A 17,703-nucleotide genomic window follows, 5' to 3' on the forward strand; every position below is an offset into this window, starting at 1 on the left:
ATGATTGAAATTTACATTGATTATGATTCATTTTCTTATATTTTCCAAAGGGCCAAAAAATATATTTCAATTGCTTCCAAATTACATAGCTTTTAGTATATTTACTACTTTTGCAAAAGAAAATAAATAATAATAATAATAATAATAATAATAATAATAATAATAATGCTGAATTCGGAGGACATGTCATTAGATCATGGGGCAAAGGTTAGGTAAATACGAATACACACTTGCATGAAGTCAGGCTAATCACACAACATTGAGTCACAGTGTTTCTGAAAGGCGGATTTGACCGGTGATATGTGCGTCAGTGCGTTTTATGGACCCTTACCTGAACAGGAAGAGACGATAGGAGACTGCGCTGTTTGAAAAGGTGAGTGTTTTTTCTACTTTTATCTTTAATAATGCTCATTATTTTTCTTTTGAAATGACGGACAGTCTTTTCTTGTATTATAAACAACTATTAGTTGAGCGCTTAAAGTGACGCTGATGAATAATAACGTAGATCACAATTTTTCAAGGAAGTAAACCCCAATGCATTAAAATCAAAGCTATATCTAGCAGCTGAATAAACCCAACGATACGGTTAGTGTAATTCAAGTAAAGCAGACTAAACTTGGTATGGTCGCGTGGGGATTCTGCTCGCTGGAAATCGAAACTTAAGCAACAAACAAACAACGCAGTCGCACGCGCTGCTAAAGGACGCACAAATATTTGAGACGAAGCTTACACAAGATGTTGGCTATTGGACACACTTTTCTGCGACTACGTGAACTTTGGTCAAGCTTATGCACAGTTTGGTTAGTAACTTACTTTTAAAAACGTATTTTTCTAGCATGCATAGACAGTTTGGCTTGTGGTGTGTCATGATTGAGAAACGATAACTTCCCCTATTTTACATTTGCAAGAAAGAAGCATGACTATGCATTAATTTGTTATTTTCTGTGTGAATTTAGTTTGGTCGCATTCAGCTTAAAAATAATACTAGTAGAACCTTTCCACACTTATTGGATAACACTGACTCTCATGTTTGTGGAACAGATTTAGTGTTTCCCCCTTTTTATAATGCTAGGATTTGTTATTCGTATAAAAAATAGAATGAAAAATGTAAAAAACTGAATACATTTGGTTGATAGGAACTATATAGGTCCTGGCTAAGACCCTGATATTGTATACATTTGTTTTTACTTGTATATCCCTTTCCCCTCCATGCTATTTACACATATTTATTAACTGATAAACATTGAAAATCTTTGAGGGTTTTAATATTTCAGCCAAGTTTTTGGTAAAACTGTACACATTTGGAAGTCTTACCCTGAGTTATCTGTTTTACAGGTCCTGTTGTCATGTCAGTGAGAGAACCTGAAGCAAACCTTTCTAACATGGATCATCCAGAAGCTTTAAATTTGGAGCTCACTTGCCCCATCTGCCAGCTGCTCTTTTCTGATCCAGTTTCTCTTCCCTGTGGTCACATCTATTGCTTTGCCTGCCTTCAGACCATGTGGGAAGGCCTTGACCAACACAGCTGCCCTGAGTGCCAGGCAGACTACCAGGGGACCAAAGCCCTTGTTAAAAGCATGAAAATGTGTAGCATCATGGAGTCATACAGAGCCACTGCTGGGAAAATCAACTCCACTGCAAATCCTCCTGATGTCGGCCATGCTAAAGAAGAATCAAACACAAAAAAAACCCAGGAGAGTTCAGGGTCTGAGAAAATTGGTGGATTTTCAATTGGGCCTGGATCCTCTGTCCATAGCAAAGGCAAGATGGAAATGGATGAACCTAAATTCAAAATGGCCTCTCAAGTCACAGAGTTGAGCCTCAAGTTGGAGATGGCAGAAACTGTGCTGAGGAAGGAGGAGGAGCGGGATTTAGAGGTGAGCACTGCTAATGGTCAGCTGAGAGAGAAAACAAGTCGACTCTTAGAGCAGATAACAGATTTATCACAGAAATACAGTGCACAGGTGCGTCAGCTGATAGAAGAAGAGCTCGCTCCAGGTGAGGCCAGTGTAGGCCGTCGAGTCAGCCAAGCTACTGAGATGACAAAGCAGCTAAGGAAAGCGATGCTCAGAGCAGAGTCCCTTCTGACTGAGGATGACCAGGCTGCTTTTAGTGATGAGCTTCAGATTTTACAACCACACATTGAGGAGTTATTGGCCAAGCCTGTGGGAGAAGAGGATGACTACATTGAGTCAAAAGTCAACTCTGCGCGTGCCTGTCCCAAGCTTGAAGAGATGAATGCTGAGCTAAGGGAAAGATTTGGAGAGATTCAGCGCTCCATTCGTAACACACTTAACCCCTCAGAGGTGACATTTGACCCAGAAACAGCACACCCCAACTTTGTCCTTTCAGAGGACTTGAAGACAGTAACTTATAGCGCTGCCAAACAGCCCTACCCATCTTCTCCTCAGAGGTTCACTAACTTCCTCCAGGTCCTAAGCACCCAGAGCTTCTATGAAGGTGAACACTGCTGGGAGGCGGAGCTTGAAAATTCCCCGTGGATCATTGGCGTGTGCTACAGTGGGAAGCTGGCACGCAGCGGGTTGCCCTCTGCTCTGGAAAGCAGCCATAGCTCATGGTGTCTTATGTGGTTCAACAACCTGCTGACAGCCTTCGAGCAGGGTCACGACGTGCCACTGAAGAAGACCACTGTATCACGTAGACTAGAGATCAGACTGAGTTTCAAAACCCACAGGCTGAGCTTCTACAACATCAGCCCCGTCAGTGGGAAGACTCATGTCTACACATTTAAAGCTAAACTGACTGAACCAGTGCACCTGGCCTACAGGATGATGTCAGGAATCCCTAAAGGCCGTGTCACTATTTATTCATAATCATAAATGTATTCTTAGTAAATGTGCTTCATAGAATAAAAGAAAAAGTTATACCGTGGTTGAGAGTTGATTAGTATGACTAAAGAATTTAAACTATTAAGTTATGTCTTGAAAGAAAATAAAGACTGGAATTATTATGGTATTTCCTGATCACTTACTTACTTAGGCTGATCACAAATGTGACTGAGTTACTCATGCATAGTACCTGAAACATAAAGTGCTCAAAACTGGGGTGTCAATAAATGTCATTGTCTTGTCATTATGATTATTTTTTTCCTACCTGTTCTTTTCCTACTATTTATAGGTTCTCAAGATTCATAATATATCATCATATACATAATTATTCACGTTTTGTATTCATGTATTTAAAAAAATATTACATGCCTCTTTAAAGGTTTACAAGCTCACGTTAGCATCACAACAGCACGTACGTCACTCTCAATGACATGTCGCGAGATTCTGCGGTTGTTTGCTGAGAGTGTCAGCTGACCTAACTGAAAAAAAACTGTTAACGAAACTATCCAGTAAAGCCATGTCCCGTATCGGTGATCAATTTATTGATCGATTGCACTGCGTATGACAAGGTATAAGGCATATGCTGAAGTCATATTTTGAAAACATTTTCACACCAGTTGTTCTCCTGACGACGAGTCTACTGAATCGGTGAGGTTTTGTGTTTTCTACCAGTTAAAGCTCTCGTTACGTTGGATCGGCGTCAATGCACTTGCACTAGTGTTAGGTTTGTTGTGATGCTAACGTGAGCTTTTAAGCATTGGTACCTGATATTGATATACATATATTCACGTTTAACATTGTTACCATAACTGAATTTGTCTCTTACGTAAGGTCCAGCAATAATTTTAATTCACTAACAAAACATCCTCTCAGACCGCTGTTGGTATGTAGCATCGTTAGCTAACATTAGAATCTTCTGATAAACCTTACACACTTACAGTACGTTAGTCTAGCTACGTTATGCTTAACGATAACTAACCACTTTACGTTTCAATTACAAGCAATATCGCTGTTGCTCATGCTATGTTTTTTACTGTAGTAAGCTAATGTTGCTGTATCACTTGCAAATCTACAACTGTTGCGTATGCCAAGTTAATGCTAACATGTTCACATTCGTGTTAACTGTTTTACACTTTGAATTTAAAACACATATGGCTGACATATATAGCAGCAAATGCTGCTACATAATGGGTATCGCGAAGTGGACGAAGCTGTGCCTGCTGCTTCAACCAACAAACAGTTGTACACTTCCTACTAAACATCTGTAACATCAGCTGAAACCGCAGAAATGTTACATTTCTCAAGTGTTGTGCGATGCTCATACCACATACAAGCAGATGTGAAATAAGTACTCTGATCCTTTAAGTAAACATACTATGGTGCAAATCTTGAATGCAAATGTAACTTTAGTAGAGATACAGAAGTAATCAGCTTAATGTACCTAAATCATCAAACGTAAAAGTACTAAATATTCACAAATTTGCGGATGATTTGCCTTAAAAGGATTCTGCACCTTTGATGTAATCCCCTTTAACAAAGTCCACTGTACAACTTGAACATGTATTTTCTTAGAATCAACGTTTTAAAAGGCCTGCTATCGATTTCAGTACATTTTTGAAATAACCATCTTTTTTCCCCCCTAGGGTCCGACACCATGCTAGCCACAGTGACTGCTGTGGTTAGGTTTGCTCAATACAATGGCAGTATTTCACCTACACCATTGGAGAACACATCTGCATTCCCAACTTGGCAACCCGATACTGAAGGCAACATCTCCAAGCCTCACAAATGTCTACAATTTCTGTACGAGGACGTTGGAGACTCCAGGTATTCAGTAGCATAATCAACAATATAGTTGGAATCTATCAAAGTAAAATATACATATGACTCAATGACTTAACTTAGAGATACATATCTGACTGAATAAATATATATTTTCGGAAAGTTGTGTATCTTCCCCTTCACATTTATCTCTTTGTCACAGGGTGCGGTTCTGGGACATTTTACTGCTAGTGCCTAATGTGGCCTTCTTTGTATTCCTGATGTGGAAGCTGCCCTCAGCCAGGGCAAAGATTCGACTCACCTCCAGCCCTATCTTCGTCACATTTTACTTACTGGTAGGATATTCATTCATACCATATACAGTATTCAATGTAAATGTTTTGGTACAGTCTTTTTTAGGAATAAAAGCACATCTTACCATAATTTACGATGACTGCAGTATTGATCTCCTTAAGTCTGTAGGGACCTTGCTCCTGATAATAACTTTGATTTTAGTCTTTCCACAAGTGAAAACAACCTGCTGATGAGTTTCTTTTTGTTAATGCTTGCACTTTTTAATCTGCTCCTCCTCGGTGAAAGGTGTTTACTCTTATGTTTCCAAACTCTACTCCTAATGTCTATTGAAGTTATTAGCCTTCTAGTGAAATAACAAGTAGGACTTGAAGAAAAGAAGATATCTCAATTGTGCAATGCCTGAAAAGCTAAAAAGGAGCTCTGCACATTGTTAGTTACTAGTGTTTACCAGTGCTTGTTCATTTCAGCAATACTTCCCCCCTTATTCTAATCCAGGATATGTTTTTATTTATTGATTCAGAAAAGAGGTTGTTTTATATGATTTAACATGTTTGTTTTATACTGTAATCCTTAGGTTTTTGTTGTAGCGGCGGTTGGAATCACCCGTGCCGTAGTGTCCATGACTGTCAGTGCGTCCAGTGCTGCCACCATCATAGACAAAGTAAGGAAGCACATGGAGCATTAGTGATAAGGAATATCGTTTGAAACCATGTGGGTGTTAGGTTGGAGATCCCCGAAATTAAAGGCTCAAAATTAAAGAACAAGAAGTAATGGTATACGCCAAAATTGAAAAGGGCTCTAGCTATTTTCATGTTTAAGTCAACAAAGTGGACATTTATGTAATTGTAAAGTGACTAATAATGACAAAGCCATACTGATTAATGTTTACTGTAATACAGCAAATGATGTCACTTTCCTGGAGTATTTTGTGTGGTGGAACTTCATGCTTATCAGTCCATTTATTTATTATTTTCGGGAGAAACGGTAATAGTAAATGGCAAATTTCAGTTTTGCAGAATTAGTACTTGGCCGAAACTGAAGTCACCTTCACCATATCCTCTTCAAAGAATACCTAGAGCAGCTGATAGGAGCTTCAGTGTGACTTTGTTTGGCTTATTATTTCTAAAAGGAAAGGCATGGCTGACATTCCTCACATAGCAGACAGATCCCTATGAGAGTTCAGAGGGATGAACCTACTGCTCCCATAGCACACTATCATGGCTGCACTGTTGAAAAAAATATCCACAAGCTTATGTTATACTTGAGTTTGACATTTTACATTTGTGTTACAGTAGAGCATGCCTACACTTGTCATGATGCATACTCACAATCCTTGTTTTCTCCTCAGGTGCTGTGGGAAATCACCCGTTTCTTCCTGCTGGCTATTGAGCTCAGTGTTGTCATCTTGGGACTTGCTTTCGGTTCGTTACTTGTTTCAGTTCTCATTGTGGTTTATGGCAACCTCTGTTCACATGACACACACAAGTCATAATGATCCCTTCCAGCCCTAAATCTAAGTTTTGAATGTAACTGAATGGCTGTACAGTTCTGTAAAAAATGTTCTCTATCCATTTATCAGGTCACCTGGAGAGCAAGTCCAGTATAAAGCGAGTGCTGGCGATAACAGCTGTGCTTGCTCTTGGGTACTCCATTACACAGGTAATGAATTATTATAGGAGGCAGTAAACATTTAGTGTGGTATGCTCTCAATGTGAACTCAATTAAATAAATGAGATCTATTTCCAGGGCACATTGGAGATCCTGTATCCAGACAGTCACCTCTCTGCTGAGGACTTCAACATCTACGGTCACGGAGGACGCCACTTCTGGTTGGTCAGCTCCTGCTTCTTTTTCCTGGTGAGTAACCTGTTACATGCAGAAGAAGCAGCATGAAGAGTACAATTAAAAACTCATGACTGTTACCTGATAACTGATGTCTAATCATTTCTTTTTTTTTATAGGTGTACTCTTTGATTGTGATCTTGCCTAAAACTCCAGTGAGGGAGAGGATATCTCTTCCATGTAAGTGAAAGATTTCATTAAAGAATAAAACAGTATTGAACAGGTTGTATTGCAGTCTTAGTAATGTGCTTTTTTTATTTTCTGTGTGATTTTATCCATTGTTGCCTAATAATATTTGTATTGCTTCCTTTGTCCAGCTAAGAGAAGTTTCTATGTGTACGCTGGCATCCTGTCTTTACTGAACCTCGTCCAGGGCCTGGGCAGTGCTCTGCTTTGTGCTGGAATCATAGAGGGACTCTGGTCAGTATCATCGTTTGGAGTTTTATACTGAATACAATTAACCTTTGTGAATCTTTAGGGAAAAAAAATAAAGGTTGAAGAGATTCTGACTCCAGAGTTACTATGGAGCTTTGTTTTTATGTACCTGTGTCCTGGATCTGGTGCTGGGTGGCTGTTTTTGTTTGGCTGAGTTGCGTACTATATGGATTACTCACTATTCTTTTGGGTCCAATGAGCATCAGTGGAGTTTAGGCTAGAAAATGAGAACATACCAGATGTTTCCCTTTTGGATTGAACAGTCCTTTTGGCAAAACCCATTGGTTGAGTTTTCTGTATATGTAGCTTATAATATTGCTTGTAATTCCTCGCTCGGTATCAAACTTGTCTTTATTTTGTTTGTTTTTCCAAACCAGCTGTGTGGATGTCACCACCTTCCTGTACTTCTCCGCCTTTGCGCCGCTCATTTATGTCACATTCCTCAAGGGCTTCTTCGGGTTTGTACAAATAATCATATCATACGTAATACACTTAAGAGTTGCATTCCTGCCTTCGACACGTTTTTCTCTCAACTACTTTTATTCATTTCCACAGGTCAGAGCCAAAGATCCTGTTCTCCTACAAGTCACAGATGGATGAGCCAGATGAAAGTGACGTCCACCTTCCTCCGACCGTCGCTACATCTATTGGGCGAAAGGAGATGACCGACCAGGGCCTGTTCTACTCCTCCACCCAGATCGATGGCTCTGGTCCCGGCAGCTCTCGCATGGTTGGAGCATACCTGGATGATGTCGCCTCCGGACCTTACGGGTCCAGCAGCATTAACAGCCTTGAAGCCGACCGCTGGAGACCTATCAACGTGTGAATGAATGAAGAGGAGTCTTGCGGTTAAACAGCTGGAACTAAATATTGTGTGTGTAGTGTGTAATGCAAGATGGCCAAAAAAAAAGCTGAACAAAGAAGTTGGATCACAAGAACAAGTTTTCTTGGCCTTGCTTTGACGCCCGCTAAGTTAACAAGTGGACACTTAAGGAAAAACCTTTGCTAGCCAATTATCTGGAAGACTGTGAATTAAGCAAATGCTTTTGTAACACTGTTGCCAGAGTGCACTGCTGCTGTAGTTCCACACTAGGAGCTTCCCCTGATTGTGGCCCCTGGACAGACTCTGTTTTGATTCTGCTTTGCGTGCTTTTAAATGTGGGAGCTTACTGACTCGAATCAGCACATTTACCGTCATTCCTGCATCATGCATCAACAGCTCAAGGCTTAATAATTAAGTTTCAACCCCATTATAAATACCCTCTTCTTTAAATCTACATTCCTACTTAGAATATAAGAGTATCTCTTTGTTATTGGCTGCCTTGTATTAGATTTGTGACTCAAGTTGGATAATGATTTTTTTTACAGAATCAATCTGCCTCTCCACACAGGATAAGGACTCGTGGTACTTCATTTAGTTAGGTGTACTTTGTCTTCCGAGATAGGCGCTATCCCTTCTGTGAACAAGTGAAAGGTGTTAATGGATGTGGGTCACTGCAATATGATAAGAAAAGCAGTAGCTCTTAAATACAGGCAATGCATTAACACTAAAGATCACAAATCACCTGTAACTCTGCCAGGATTGGCTGTGACACGAGAGCAAATTGTGTCCTAGCTATAAACTCTCTAATTGTCATTGCATTCCTCTTTTATTTATGCTGGGACTTTGCTTTAATTTCTTACCACATATTTTTCATTCCTGCTACTGAAAACACATGTTTGAGCATCATAGTCATTAAGAGTGTGTTAAGTGTGATTCAAACAAAAAATGTGCTGAAATCTTTGTGTATTCCAAGTTAGACATGCCCTCATTCCGTATCAACATATCTCTTTCAGCTCTGCTTGTTGCAAAGGGTTACTGTTTAGTAATGTTTATTTGTCTGCCAATATCTTTTCCTTCTGTTTCTGGTGTTCTCACAAATGTAATAACAAATGTTCAAATTAGACCAAAAAATGATATGTGGATGTCTATGCAGTGTATTAAAAAAAATATATATATTAACCCTTAAGTCCCCCTGAGCTAGAGAGGCTTAAGCGATGGGTCAAATCACATTTACTTATTCCTATCAAGAAATATGATGTATGTGAGTTGGTATAAATAGATTTAAGCTTGCAGTATTCAAATAGTGGTTAACTGTATGCAGAAAATAGACATTTATTTTTTCAGCATTTTAAAGCAACAACACTTTAAAGAAGTTGTTTATTTCAAGAAATTACAGTATTGGCCTGACTCTAGAAATATTATATATTCAAATTTGAGTGCCAGTGATACATTCTGTACAGCTTGAAGTCAGGATCGTGAATGGGAAATTAGATTGCTAAGTCATGACATGAGTTCACAAGGTGCATTCTTAAGAAAGTCCTCTCTCCTTGTCTTAGATTTTGAAATAATTTTGCAAATGATCTGTAAATTGCCTTTTTATTTAAGTGCATTGATTGTATAATATTTAGCCCATATTATTGCAATGTATTGAGCATTCCGTGACAAACAAAATAAACCATGGACTCTTTCATTTGTTTGTTTTGGGATGGGGCAATACACCACACAGTGGCCGGTTCAGGTAATACAGTTCATTCAAACTCAGGGTAAGTCTCCTCTCTGTGGTGTCTTGTGGTAACTACACTGGAATATATTTATTTATCCTTTTTCTTCATAAATTCCTTCCAGGGATGTTTTCACCACATTACTCCGTGTTTCCTTATGTTGTGTTTGTCTTTAAATCGTCACATTAGTCCGACTATAATAGAACTACAATTCCCATCCACCCTTTACTACAGATGCTCAACCACAAGGAGTCTGAATTATTTTATCCAACCAATGAGCTAAGAGGATACTGTAGCGCCAGTTTGACCTTTATTGGAGTTTTTAAACCACCGGTCGCTGTAGTGGCGGCGACTCTCCTTCATGTCTCTCTGTCCTAACTACAGATAAGATTTATATATATTTTTATATTCAAGTGGGAACCGACAGCGGGTGGAAATGGGAGGTAGCACGTCAAAGAAAGTGTCATTCGGACTGGACGAAAACGAGAAGGTCACAGTTATTGAAGGAGTAAAGGTAGATATAACTACACGTTTCGACTCATTTGTTTGCAATTCAGAGACCAAGTCTAAGTTATGTTATCAGCGATGACGACTGAAGCTAATAAGACTAGCTTGGGGCAGTGTTGTTCCAAGGTGCACCGAAAGGCTGACAGCTCCCATGTCCTTAAATGAACTGGGTCATTCTCTCTCTACGTTGTGTCCAGTAGCTGTTACTTGCTGTCTGAAAGTTATTAAGCTAACGTTAACCTTGCAACAGTTTGAGGAATTACGACGTATAGCCTCAAATGCCATTAATGCAGACACAATGCTGTGCAATTTCACCATGCTGGCTACATTTCCAAAACGCAACGCTACCTTAATTTGGGCTAATGCTATGGTGGCTATGTCAACACCACTCAGGAGGGTAAGCTAAGGACAGCACGTTACTGTAACGTAATCAGCAGTAACCTTTAGTAAACGTTTCAAAACATGGACAGTTTCAGTTTCACTAAGACATAATCTGACTGTGAACGTTCAAATGATTCAGAAAGAGAGTACATTACTATTGTGTGGATCCATGTAGGCAGATACGTATTGCCTTAATATTCAGGACGGCCATCAGCGGTGTAAGAAGTACTCCGATAATTTGACTTAAGTAAAAGTAGCAATGCTATATTGTAAATACTCTGTTACATGTCCTGCATTCAAAATTGTACTCATGTCAAAGCACAAAAGTATTGGCATCAAAATACACTAAAAGTATAAAATGTAAGGGTTCTAATTTTCCAGTAGGACTCATATCTGATTTAAAAATATAAAATGTGTGTACTATTATTATTATACATGCATTGATGTCAATATTTACTTATTATTATTTAAATTACTTGCTAAACTGCTGGGTAGTTTAACCTATAATAGTAAATAGTGATTGATTTATAATCTGTATGCTATGTGTTTGATATAAATTGATTCCTGTCTAAGCTAGCAGTATTCATGAAAAGATAAATGGATTTAAAAAAATCCTTGTTAGGCAGCAACATCGTAAAGAAGTTGTTTATTTCAAGAAAAAAACGGTAGAAATTTGAGTGCCGGTGATAACTGCTGTATAGCTTGGAGTAAGAACAGTGATTGGGAAATTATGAAGTAAAGTAAAAGTATAAAGTAGCATAATGCGGACATATTGAAATAAATTAAGTTAAGTAATTAAGTAAGTACCTCAAATTGTTTAGTTAAGTAAAATACTTGAGTAAATGTACTTAGTTACATTCCACCACTGAGGGTCATTAGAGGTGAGGCCCAGCTGTATAGCAGCTCATGCAGCTGTAAATGACTTGCTCATGGACTTTTTAGCAAGCCAGGCTTCATGATGGACTCTTTAACCAGTCAGACTTTAATCTGTTGCTTTCAAGACATACAACGCTCCTGTATGAACACCAAGGGGGTCGTTAATGTTTTTTGATGTGCAGATTTCTTAATTCTTTCATCTTGTCCAGCTCTCCGACGATGTGCTCCAGCGGATGAGGGACGCTGAAGGGTCTGAAAGTGCCAAGCCAACTCCGTCTCCACCAGAACCCTGTCCCAAACAACCACCAAGTGAGTCCGGGTCAAAGACCTTGGCCTTCTTCCACAGAGCTCCCATTGGGAGGCCCACTGTGTGGACATGTTCTCATGCAGTGCATGGTGAGAAAAGCCTTAGACCTTAACCCTCTGTATTGATATTTATCCCATTTGATTTTCAGGTCCAAAACCAACAGGAACCCCCCATGAAGAAATACGCAGAAAGTAGGTGCTCATAATGTCAAGATCACTGTTTGTTTTTGACTTTATCCAGCCATATTTGTTGAAAGACCTCCTCTAACTCTGAACGTATCTTACCATGGTATTATTAGTTTTGGCTAACTTGGAATTTGACGCTTCCTGAAGTATTGAACCCTGTGCAGCACATCAGATCCTATCATATACAGTATTTATGTCAGGCCCTCTGTGTTGGCACATGCTACACATTACCAGAAGAGGTGACAGATTTATAAAATAACAGACACTTGATGCTGATGGGCCATGCTTATGGAAAACAACCACACAGCGAGTGCGCTGTCAACACGGCTCGTGCTGATTTACTGAGTGTGTATGTAACAGGGGTGGTGCTATGGTGCTGGAATGTTTGTATGCTATACTGAGCCTCTATAGATTTAAATGTTATCAAGCCTTACAATTCTCACCCACTCACTGTGGGATGTAATCTTGTTTTACCTTTATCCATATTTTTGTGCAATGCCTTTGCAATATAATCACTTCCTGTTGATGTAGGTTCATAGGCCTTCATAGGCTTTTGACCAAAATGCCACAGTAAAGTATGTCATGATGTGACTGGGTTGGATTGCATCATATGAAGAATTGGAATTAAATATAAAGCTTGTTCCCCTCATGGAGAGGTATTTATTTTGTCACGATTAGCCCAGAACTAATTGACAAGTATGTAACACTCGCCCAACAACTTGATAAGATAGGATAAGATTGTCCTTTATTAATCCCTGTGGGGAAATTCAGGAAGAGCTATATTTAATAATACTAATTCATTTTATTTATGGGCGCCTTTCTAAACACTCAAGGTCACAATATTTACTATGCATTGTCAGTCAAGAGGTTTTTGTTTCTGTTTTATTATGGTTTTGGGATTGTTTCACTCTGCTACTACCATATTATCAGATGTCATACCAAAGTTATTAATATTTGTGTTGATCAACAGAAACCTCACTGGGTAGCTCTCTGTGTGAACAAGAAGTTGCATATTTTGCCCCCCTGAACTGGATGGATAAAGGTTAAGGCTTAAAACAGCTCTTATCTTCCCCTTAGCTTTGAGCGGCAGCAGGCCCTGGTGCAGGAGCAACTGGCCAAACTCGCCCAGAGGGAGAGAGAGAGAGAGAGAGAAGCAGCTACAATCACAGAGCTGGACCCAATGACCCCTGCCCTCCTCATTGAGAAAGGAAAGACCCATGAAGAGCAAGGAAAGGCCAATATACTGGTGAGTGATGCTTCCTGGGTCTATACCAGGGGTCTGGGTTAGGTTTTAATCTAGTGGACAATTAATTTAATAATATTTAGTTCATTCGTACTTCATCAAAACATCAGACCATCTGTGTTACAGTATGCGTGACAAGAAGTTCCTTACACATTATTCAATCAAATTAACCAATACAACTTAATTGACTTCCTTTATCGTTTTTATTGTATAAGAGAGTGTCCTCTTTAGCTGCAGAAGACAAAGGCAACCATACAGTGCATATTTGACTCTTTAAAAAAAAGTGTTTCCGGTTGTTTTGGGAACCGTGGTGCATAGTTTTTGTAAATGTTTCATGATGAATTCATTTATCTCCGACCGACAATTTCTTTCGTATAAAATAATGACTGTGTTTTTTCTAATATTTATTAAAGGCTTAGATCTTAAACAAATTCTACTTTATACATTGTTGTATTATTTAGCCTTAGTTGTAGATGTCTTTACCTACAGAAACCAGATGTGTAAGGCAGCTGCACCCTCTGCTGTTCAGGCAGCAGCACCCTCTACTGTTCAGACTTTGAATGGCACCTCTTGGCTCTGGAGACTTACTAAATTAAGAATGATGTGCATTCATAGTTCCTGGCCAGTTACACTTTTCACACAGTTTATTATTTACATGATTCAGAGTTCCAGGTTTTTGTAAAAAATGTTGGAAAATGTTTTCCAACTTCTGCAGTTCTGCATTAGTTGTGAGATGGAGTTGTTACATCTTTTTCATTTAAATATAACTGAGCATCTACCTAATGTAGGAAAGGAGGAAAAGACAATGACCTTCTGTAAATGTGCAGGGAGATTAGAGTTATCTTGAACTTTTTGGCAGGACCAAAGCATTTTGCTGCTGGGATGTCATTGTACCTGTCACATGGAGGGCTTTTGTTTTGGCAATACTCTTGCAAGTTTTGCTTTAAAGAAGGTAAGCAGGTTTTCCTAATATGGATCCCTGCTCGCTGTTCTATTAGTTAGTAACCCTGTTGAGATGCTCATGTTCAGCGATGTAGCATGGTGTTTCCTCTCTCTGGACACAACTCTCTAGGGGGGTCCGGGGCATGCTCCCCCGGGCAGAATTTTTGAAACATTTTAAAGTGAATTGCATGAATCTGGTGCACTTTGAGAGCAAAATTAAGATGCTAGATCCAATAGAACTTTTCGGTCTTGGTAAGGGGAGGGGGAGTAACTCTCAACACTAATATGAAAAATGTATCAATGCGGAATTCAAAGGAAGCTTGGAGTATGAACAGGTGTAGAGCAGAATGTTATCTAGAGGAAATAAAAAAAGAACGGGGAGGTTTTTGCAGCTTTCAGGTGTTGATAGAGTTGGAGTAGATTTATGCACAGGATGTGAAAAACCTAGAGAGTAACTAACTTTTGAGTGTTAACCTCCCCCTCCCGCAAATGCCTTTCCTTTCCCACCTTTTTCCTCTTTCTCACCTCTAATTCTCACTTTTTCTGCTCATCTGTCTAATTCATTTATTGTTCCGAGCTCCTTTCCTCCCATGTCTGAGGAGAGAAAACACGCATCAAAGCCCAAAAGAGACCCGAAACCTAGCATAACTCAGTCCCTATTAAAGGAGTGCTTTTTTGTTGCATGCAGATGTAAAGTACCTGTGAATCTGATTGAGATCAGCCTCCATCAAACTCTCTCGGCTTAGCAGGTGGGCTTCCCTCTCCTCTTTGCATTTCCCATCGACCTTGCATCCACTTGCAACAACACAGCTGGATGCCTCACGAAAAAGTCTCCCCACCCCCCTTTCCCTATTCCACATTAAAACACTCCACTTTGAGTTAGTTTGGGGTGTTATTTCCCAGAGAAGACACATACACACACACACACACACACACACACACACACACACACACACACACACACAGTCATGGATTCTCACACACAGCTGTGGTTCTATCACAATGCATGCACAGCGAGTCTATTTCCCCATGTGCACTCCTTGCCCCCCAGCCGGCAGTCTGTGTGTTACTGTTGGGTTGAAGGGGGGTGCAAGGAAGGTGTTAAAACAACACCTGTCAAATTGCTGTGCTGTGCCCCCCCCACACACACACACACTGCCTCAGGCTGCCTGTAAAAAAACTCACATTAGCCATTTTCTCCTGTCTCAGCACCCTCCACCACCAAGGGAATACTCTGTGTGTATATCTGCGTCTGTTGCTGTGCATACCTGTGCATTAACCAGGCTCTGCGTCGGGTTTCATCAGAGGGATGGGTTGTCGGCGATATATCTTGCACGGTTCACCTACAGTTCACGCTATACCATACTCTTTCAGCCTCTGGCACATTGTATTTTAATCTTCTGTTGTACTCTGGTATTTACAATATTGTTGGAGACTAAATTAAGTTTCCTTGCGTAGCATCTGATAATGTTAGGACCTTCCTTCTGACGGCTATTTAAATGTTCCTGGCGACTGGTCAAACTCATACCTGCTGCTCTGTCTGTGTTTGTTACTAACCCTCACCAATGGGCTATGTGCACAACAATGACGTCTGTTTCCGCTTCTGACGCGAGTGTGTGGTGGACTGTTTCCGGTCGAATACAGCGTTTGACAGCTAGAGCGGGATACCGGCAAGTTTCTTATGTGGTTTTACATGCGTGTGCACCATGAGTGTATTTACAGTTAAAGAACGGCGATTTGCCTACCAAAAGGTACGGAATCACGGCGATCATGGTGGACAAAGGCTTCCTTGTGGACAACATCGCTGGCTGTAAGGTGTACCGACCTACCTTTCTTGCTAAAAAAACCCCACAAATGAGTAGGGAGGATGTCAGGCAGACACAGGTGATTGCACGTCTGAGAGTGCATGTGGAGAGGTGCATAAGGAGGGTGAAGGAAAACAAACTTTTTGACAAGGACATACCACTGTCTCTCCCTGATAACCCTTGCCACCTCAGCATCCCTATATATATATATATACGCTGTACTAGAATGTCCTCCTCAGCAAAAACAATGAAGACGCATCCTGGTGAGTAACAACTGCCCCTGGACTTGCCGGTAGTAGCTGTGGCTGGGCTTTAATTTTAATGTGCCACTCTGCATTTTCACATAGCTGTTACAGTTAGGGCATTTGATTTCGATCAATCCAAATGGTGGGCTCTCAGTTGGATCAAACACAACACCATCAGGAGAGGATCCTAGCCAAGGAACATCTGGATGTATTACAAAGCCACATGGCCAGTAGTTCACGCTATTCATCCTACTGTACTCTTGGATGGCCACAGGCGCCAATGCCAGCCCCCTTTTCATTAAAGCTGTCTGAACCCCACCTTTCCTAATTATTTCTGCTAGGTTCTCAGCAGAACTGTGCCCTTTCACATGGCACACCTCCCTGAAACGAGAGGAAGTGAGCCTCGGCTTCCTGACTTGGTGCCACTCCACACTGTGGCTCTGGTCCCTTGTGGCCATCTCTATCTTCCTTGCCATATCCAAGGTAATGGCAAGCGACATTAACTGGAGATGCTGTTCATAATTGCACACAAAATGACAAGTGGAGGGATCCAGCTTATAGCCATCTAGTGGCAGAGGTGGTGGAGGGGGGGCATCTAGGTGACAGACTACTACCTGACTAATTGGCACTGGATGCTGGTAAGATATGGGGTTACCTTCCTGGACTGCTCCAAAGGCAGAATCAACAAGGGGAACATCGTCACTTATTGACATTGTGGTGATCAGTGGAGCAATGTCTGCCGTGAAGTTGATGTAAGCCTCAGCAACTTTCAGGACATCTGGGTCCGGCAAGTCCCCCTGCACTGCTTTGTAGCGCTTACTCCTTTGAAAGAAAACATTGTATTATAATTATGAGTAGGGGAAAAGTTCAGAGAAAGAATAATACACTCACAAAACAAAAAGACATGACGGTAGATATTACCTTACACCATCAGCAACTGTGTACTGCCTGGGTTTTGGCTTTGTTGAAATGATGACCATGTCACTCACTCTGCCTGGTTTCACACCCTGTTAAGTACACAAAGAACAATAACAATAATAATATTAATTAAAACATGTTTCATGGGATCACAGTCAAGAAAATGTTATCAATTTGTGATTAAGTGCTTACCATAGTTCTTGGTTTATGCCGTCGTTGCTCTGTTTCTGTGCAGCTAAGGACGGGGGGAACTGCCTTAAGTGTCAGGGTTGAGTAGTGCGCATTTTGAAAAAGTAGTGCCACCACACACTCCGGGGCGGAAGTAGCACCTTTGTAGAACCCTTCACCGAGCCTAGAGTGGTGCAGGAACGAGTTCTAAAACCTGGAAGTGAGTTAGCATTTTACCACTTCCGGTTCCCTCGTCTCAGAGTTAATGGGAATTCTCCATAGGATTTTGGAAAATAGCTCGAAATAAGGTCTGTGGTTGACAAAAGTTAAGAGACGGATCACGTTTTATTCTATGACATTAAATACATCAGCAGTGACCC

The 17,703-nt window shown here is 40.5% G+C and overlaps 3 protein-coding genes across 5 annotated transcripts in view; all 3 read left to right on the top strand.

Moving 5' to 3' along the window:
* The first annotated feature begins 236 nt into the window (after positions 1 to 236).
* trim107 (tripartite motif containing 107) lies at positions 237 to 3,093 on the top strand. 2 transcript variants are annotated; one of them, XM_063910739.1, is made up of 2 exons: positions 237 to 373; positions 1,336 to 3,093. In XM_063910739.1, exon 2 carries the CDS (start codon positions 1,347 to 1,349, stop codon positions 2,832 to 2,834), a length of 1,488 nt encoding a protein of 495 aa, XP_063766809.1. In that variant the 5' UTR covers positions 237 to 373; positions 1,336 to 1,346; the 3' UTR covers positions 2,835 to 3,093. The 2 variants fall into 2 exon arrangements, with proteins under 2 accessions (XP_063766809.1, XP_063766810.1); XM_063910740.1 differs by lacking the exon at positions 237 to 373 and adding an exon at positions 571 to 800.
* A 138-nt stretch (positions 3,094 to 3,231) lies between these two features.
* On the top strand, positions 3,232 to 9,712 carry tpra1 (transmembrane protein, adipocyte asscociated 1). The gene is made up of 11 exons (XM_063910747.1): positions 3,232 to 3,497; positions 4,493 to 4,676; positions 4,834 to 4,966; positions 5,500 to 5,586; positions 6,274 to 6,346; positions 6,505 to 6,584; positions 6,672 to 6,782; positions 6,887 to 6,947; positions 7,085 to 7,187; positions 7,580 to 7,660; positions 7,758 to 9,712. Exons 2-11 carry the CDS (start codon positions 4,504 to 4,506, stop codon positions 8,026 to 8,028), a joined length of 1,173 nt encoding a protein of 390 aa, XP_063766817.1. The 5' UTR covers positions 3,232 to 3,497; positions 4,493 to 4,503; the 3' UTR covers positions 8,029 to 9,712.
* A 289-nt stretch (positions 9,713 to 10,001) lies between these two features.
* Positions 10,002 to 17,703, top strand: part of chchd6b (coiled-coil-helix-coiled-coil-helix domain containing 6b) — a 56,204-nt gene continuing 48,502 nt past the window's right edge. For both annotated transcript variants that reach the window (XM_063910748.1, XM_063910749.1), the window contains exons 1-4: positions 10,002 to 10,260; positions 11,720 to 11,819; positions 11,966 to 12,008; positions 13,080 to 13,248. In XM_063910748.1, the coding sequence (XP_063766818.1) occupies positions 10,183 to 10,260; positions 11,720 to 11,819; positions 11,966 to 12,008; positions 13,080 to 13,248 (390 nt within the window). In that variant the 5' untranslated portion in view covers positions 10,002 to 10,182. The remainder of the gene's footprint in view (positions 10,261 to 11,719; positions 11,820 to 11,965; positions 12,009 to 13,079; positions 13,249 to 17,703) is intronic.

Source organism: Eleginops maclovinus, chromosome 20 (assembly GCF_036324505.1).
Source record: "Eleginops maclovinus isolate JMC-PN-2008 ecotype Puerto Natales chromosome 20, JC_Emac_rtc_rv5, whole genome shotgun sequence".
NCBI classification, from domain to species: Eukaryota; Metazoa; Chordata; class Actinopteri; order Perciformes; family Eleginopidae; genus Eleginops; species Eleginops maclovinus.

Bases quoted from the DNA above. Each gene is read 5' to 3' on its own strand.
- trim107 (XM_063910739.1), top strand. From the start codon at position 1,347: ATGTCAGTGAGAGAACCTGAAGCAAACCTTTCTAACATGGATCATCCA.
- tpra1 (XM_063910747.1), top strand. From the start codon at position 4,504: ATGCTAGCCACAGTGACTGCTGTGGTTAGGTTTGCTCAATACAATGGC. The intron at 7,188-7,579 runs GTCAGTATCATC...TTTCCAAACCAG, and splicing joins GGAATCATAGAGGGACTCTG to CTGTGTGGATGTCACCACCT. The intron at 7,661-7,757 runs GTTTGTACAAAT...TCATTTCCACAG, and splicing joins TTCCTCAAGGGCTTCTTCGG to GTCAGAGCCAAAGATCCTGT.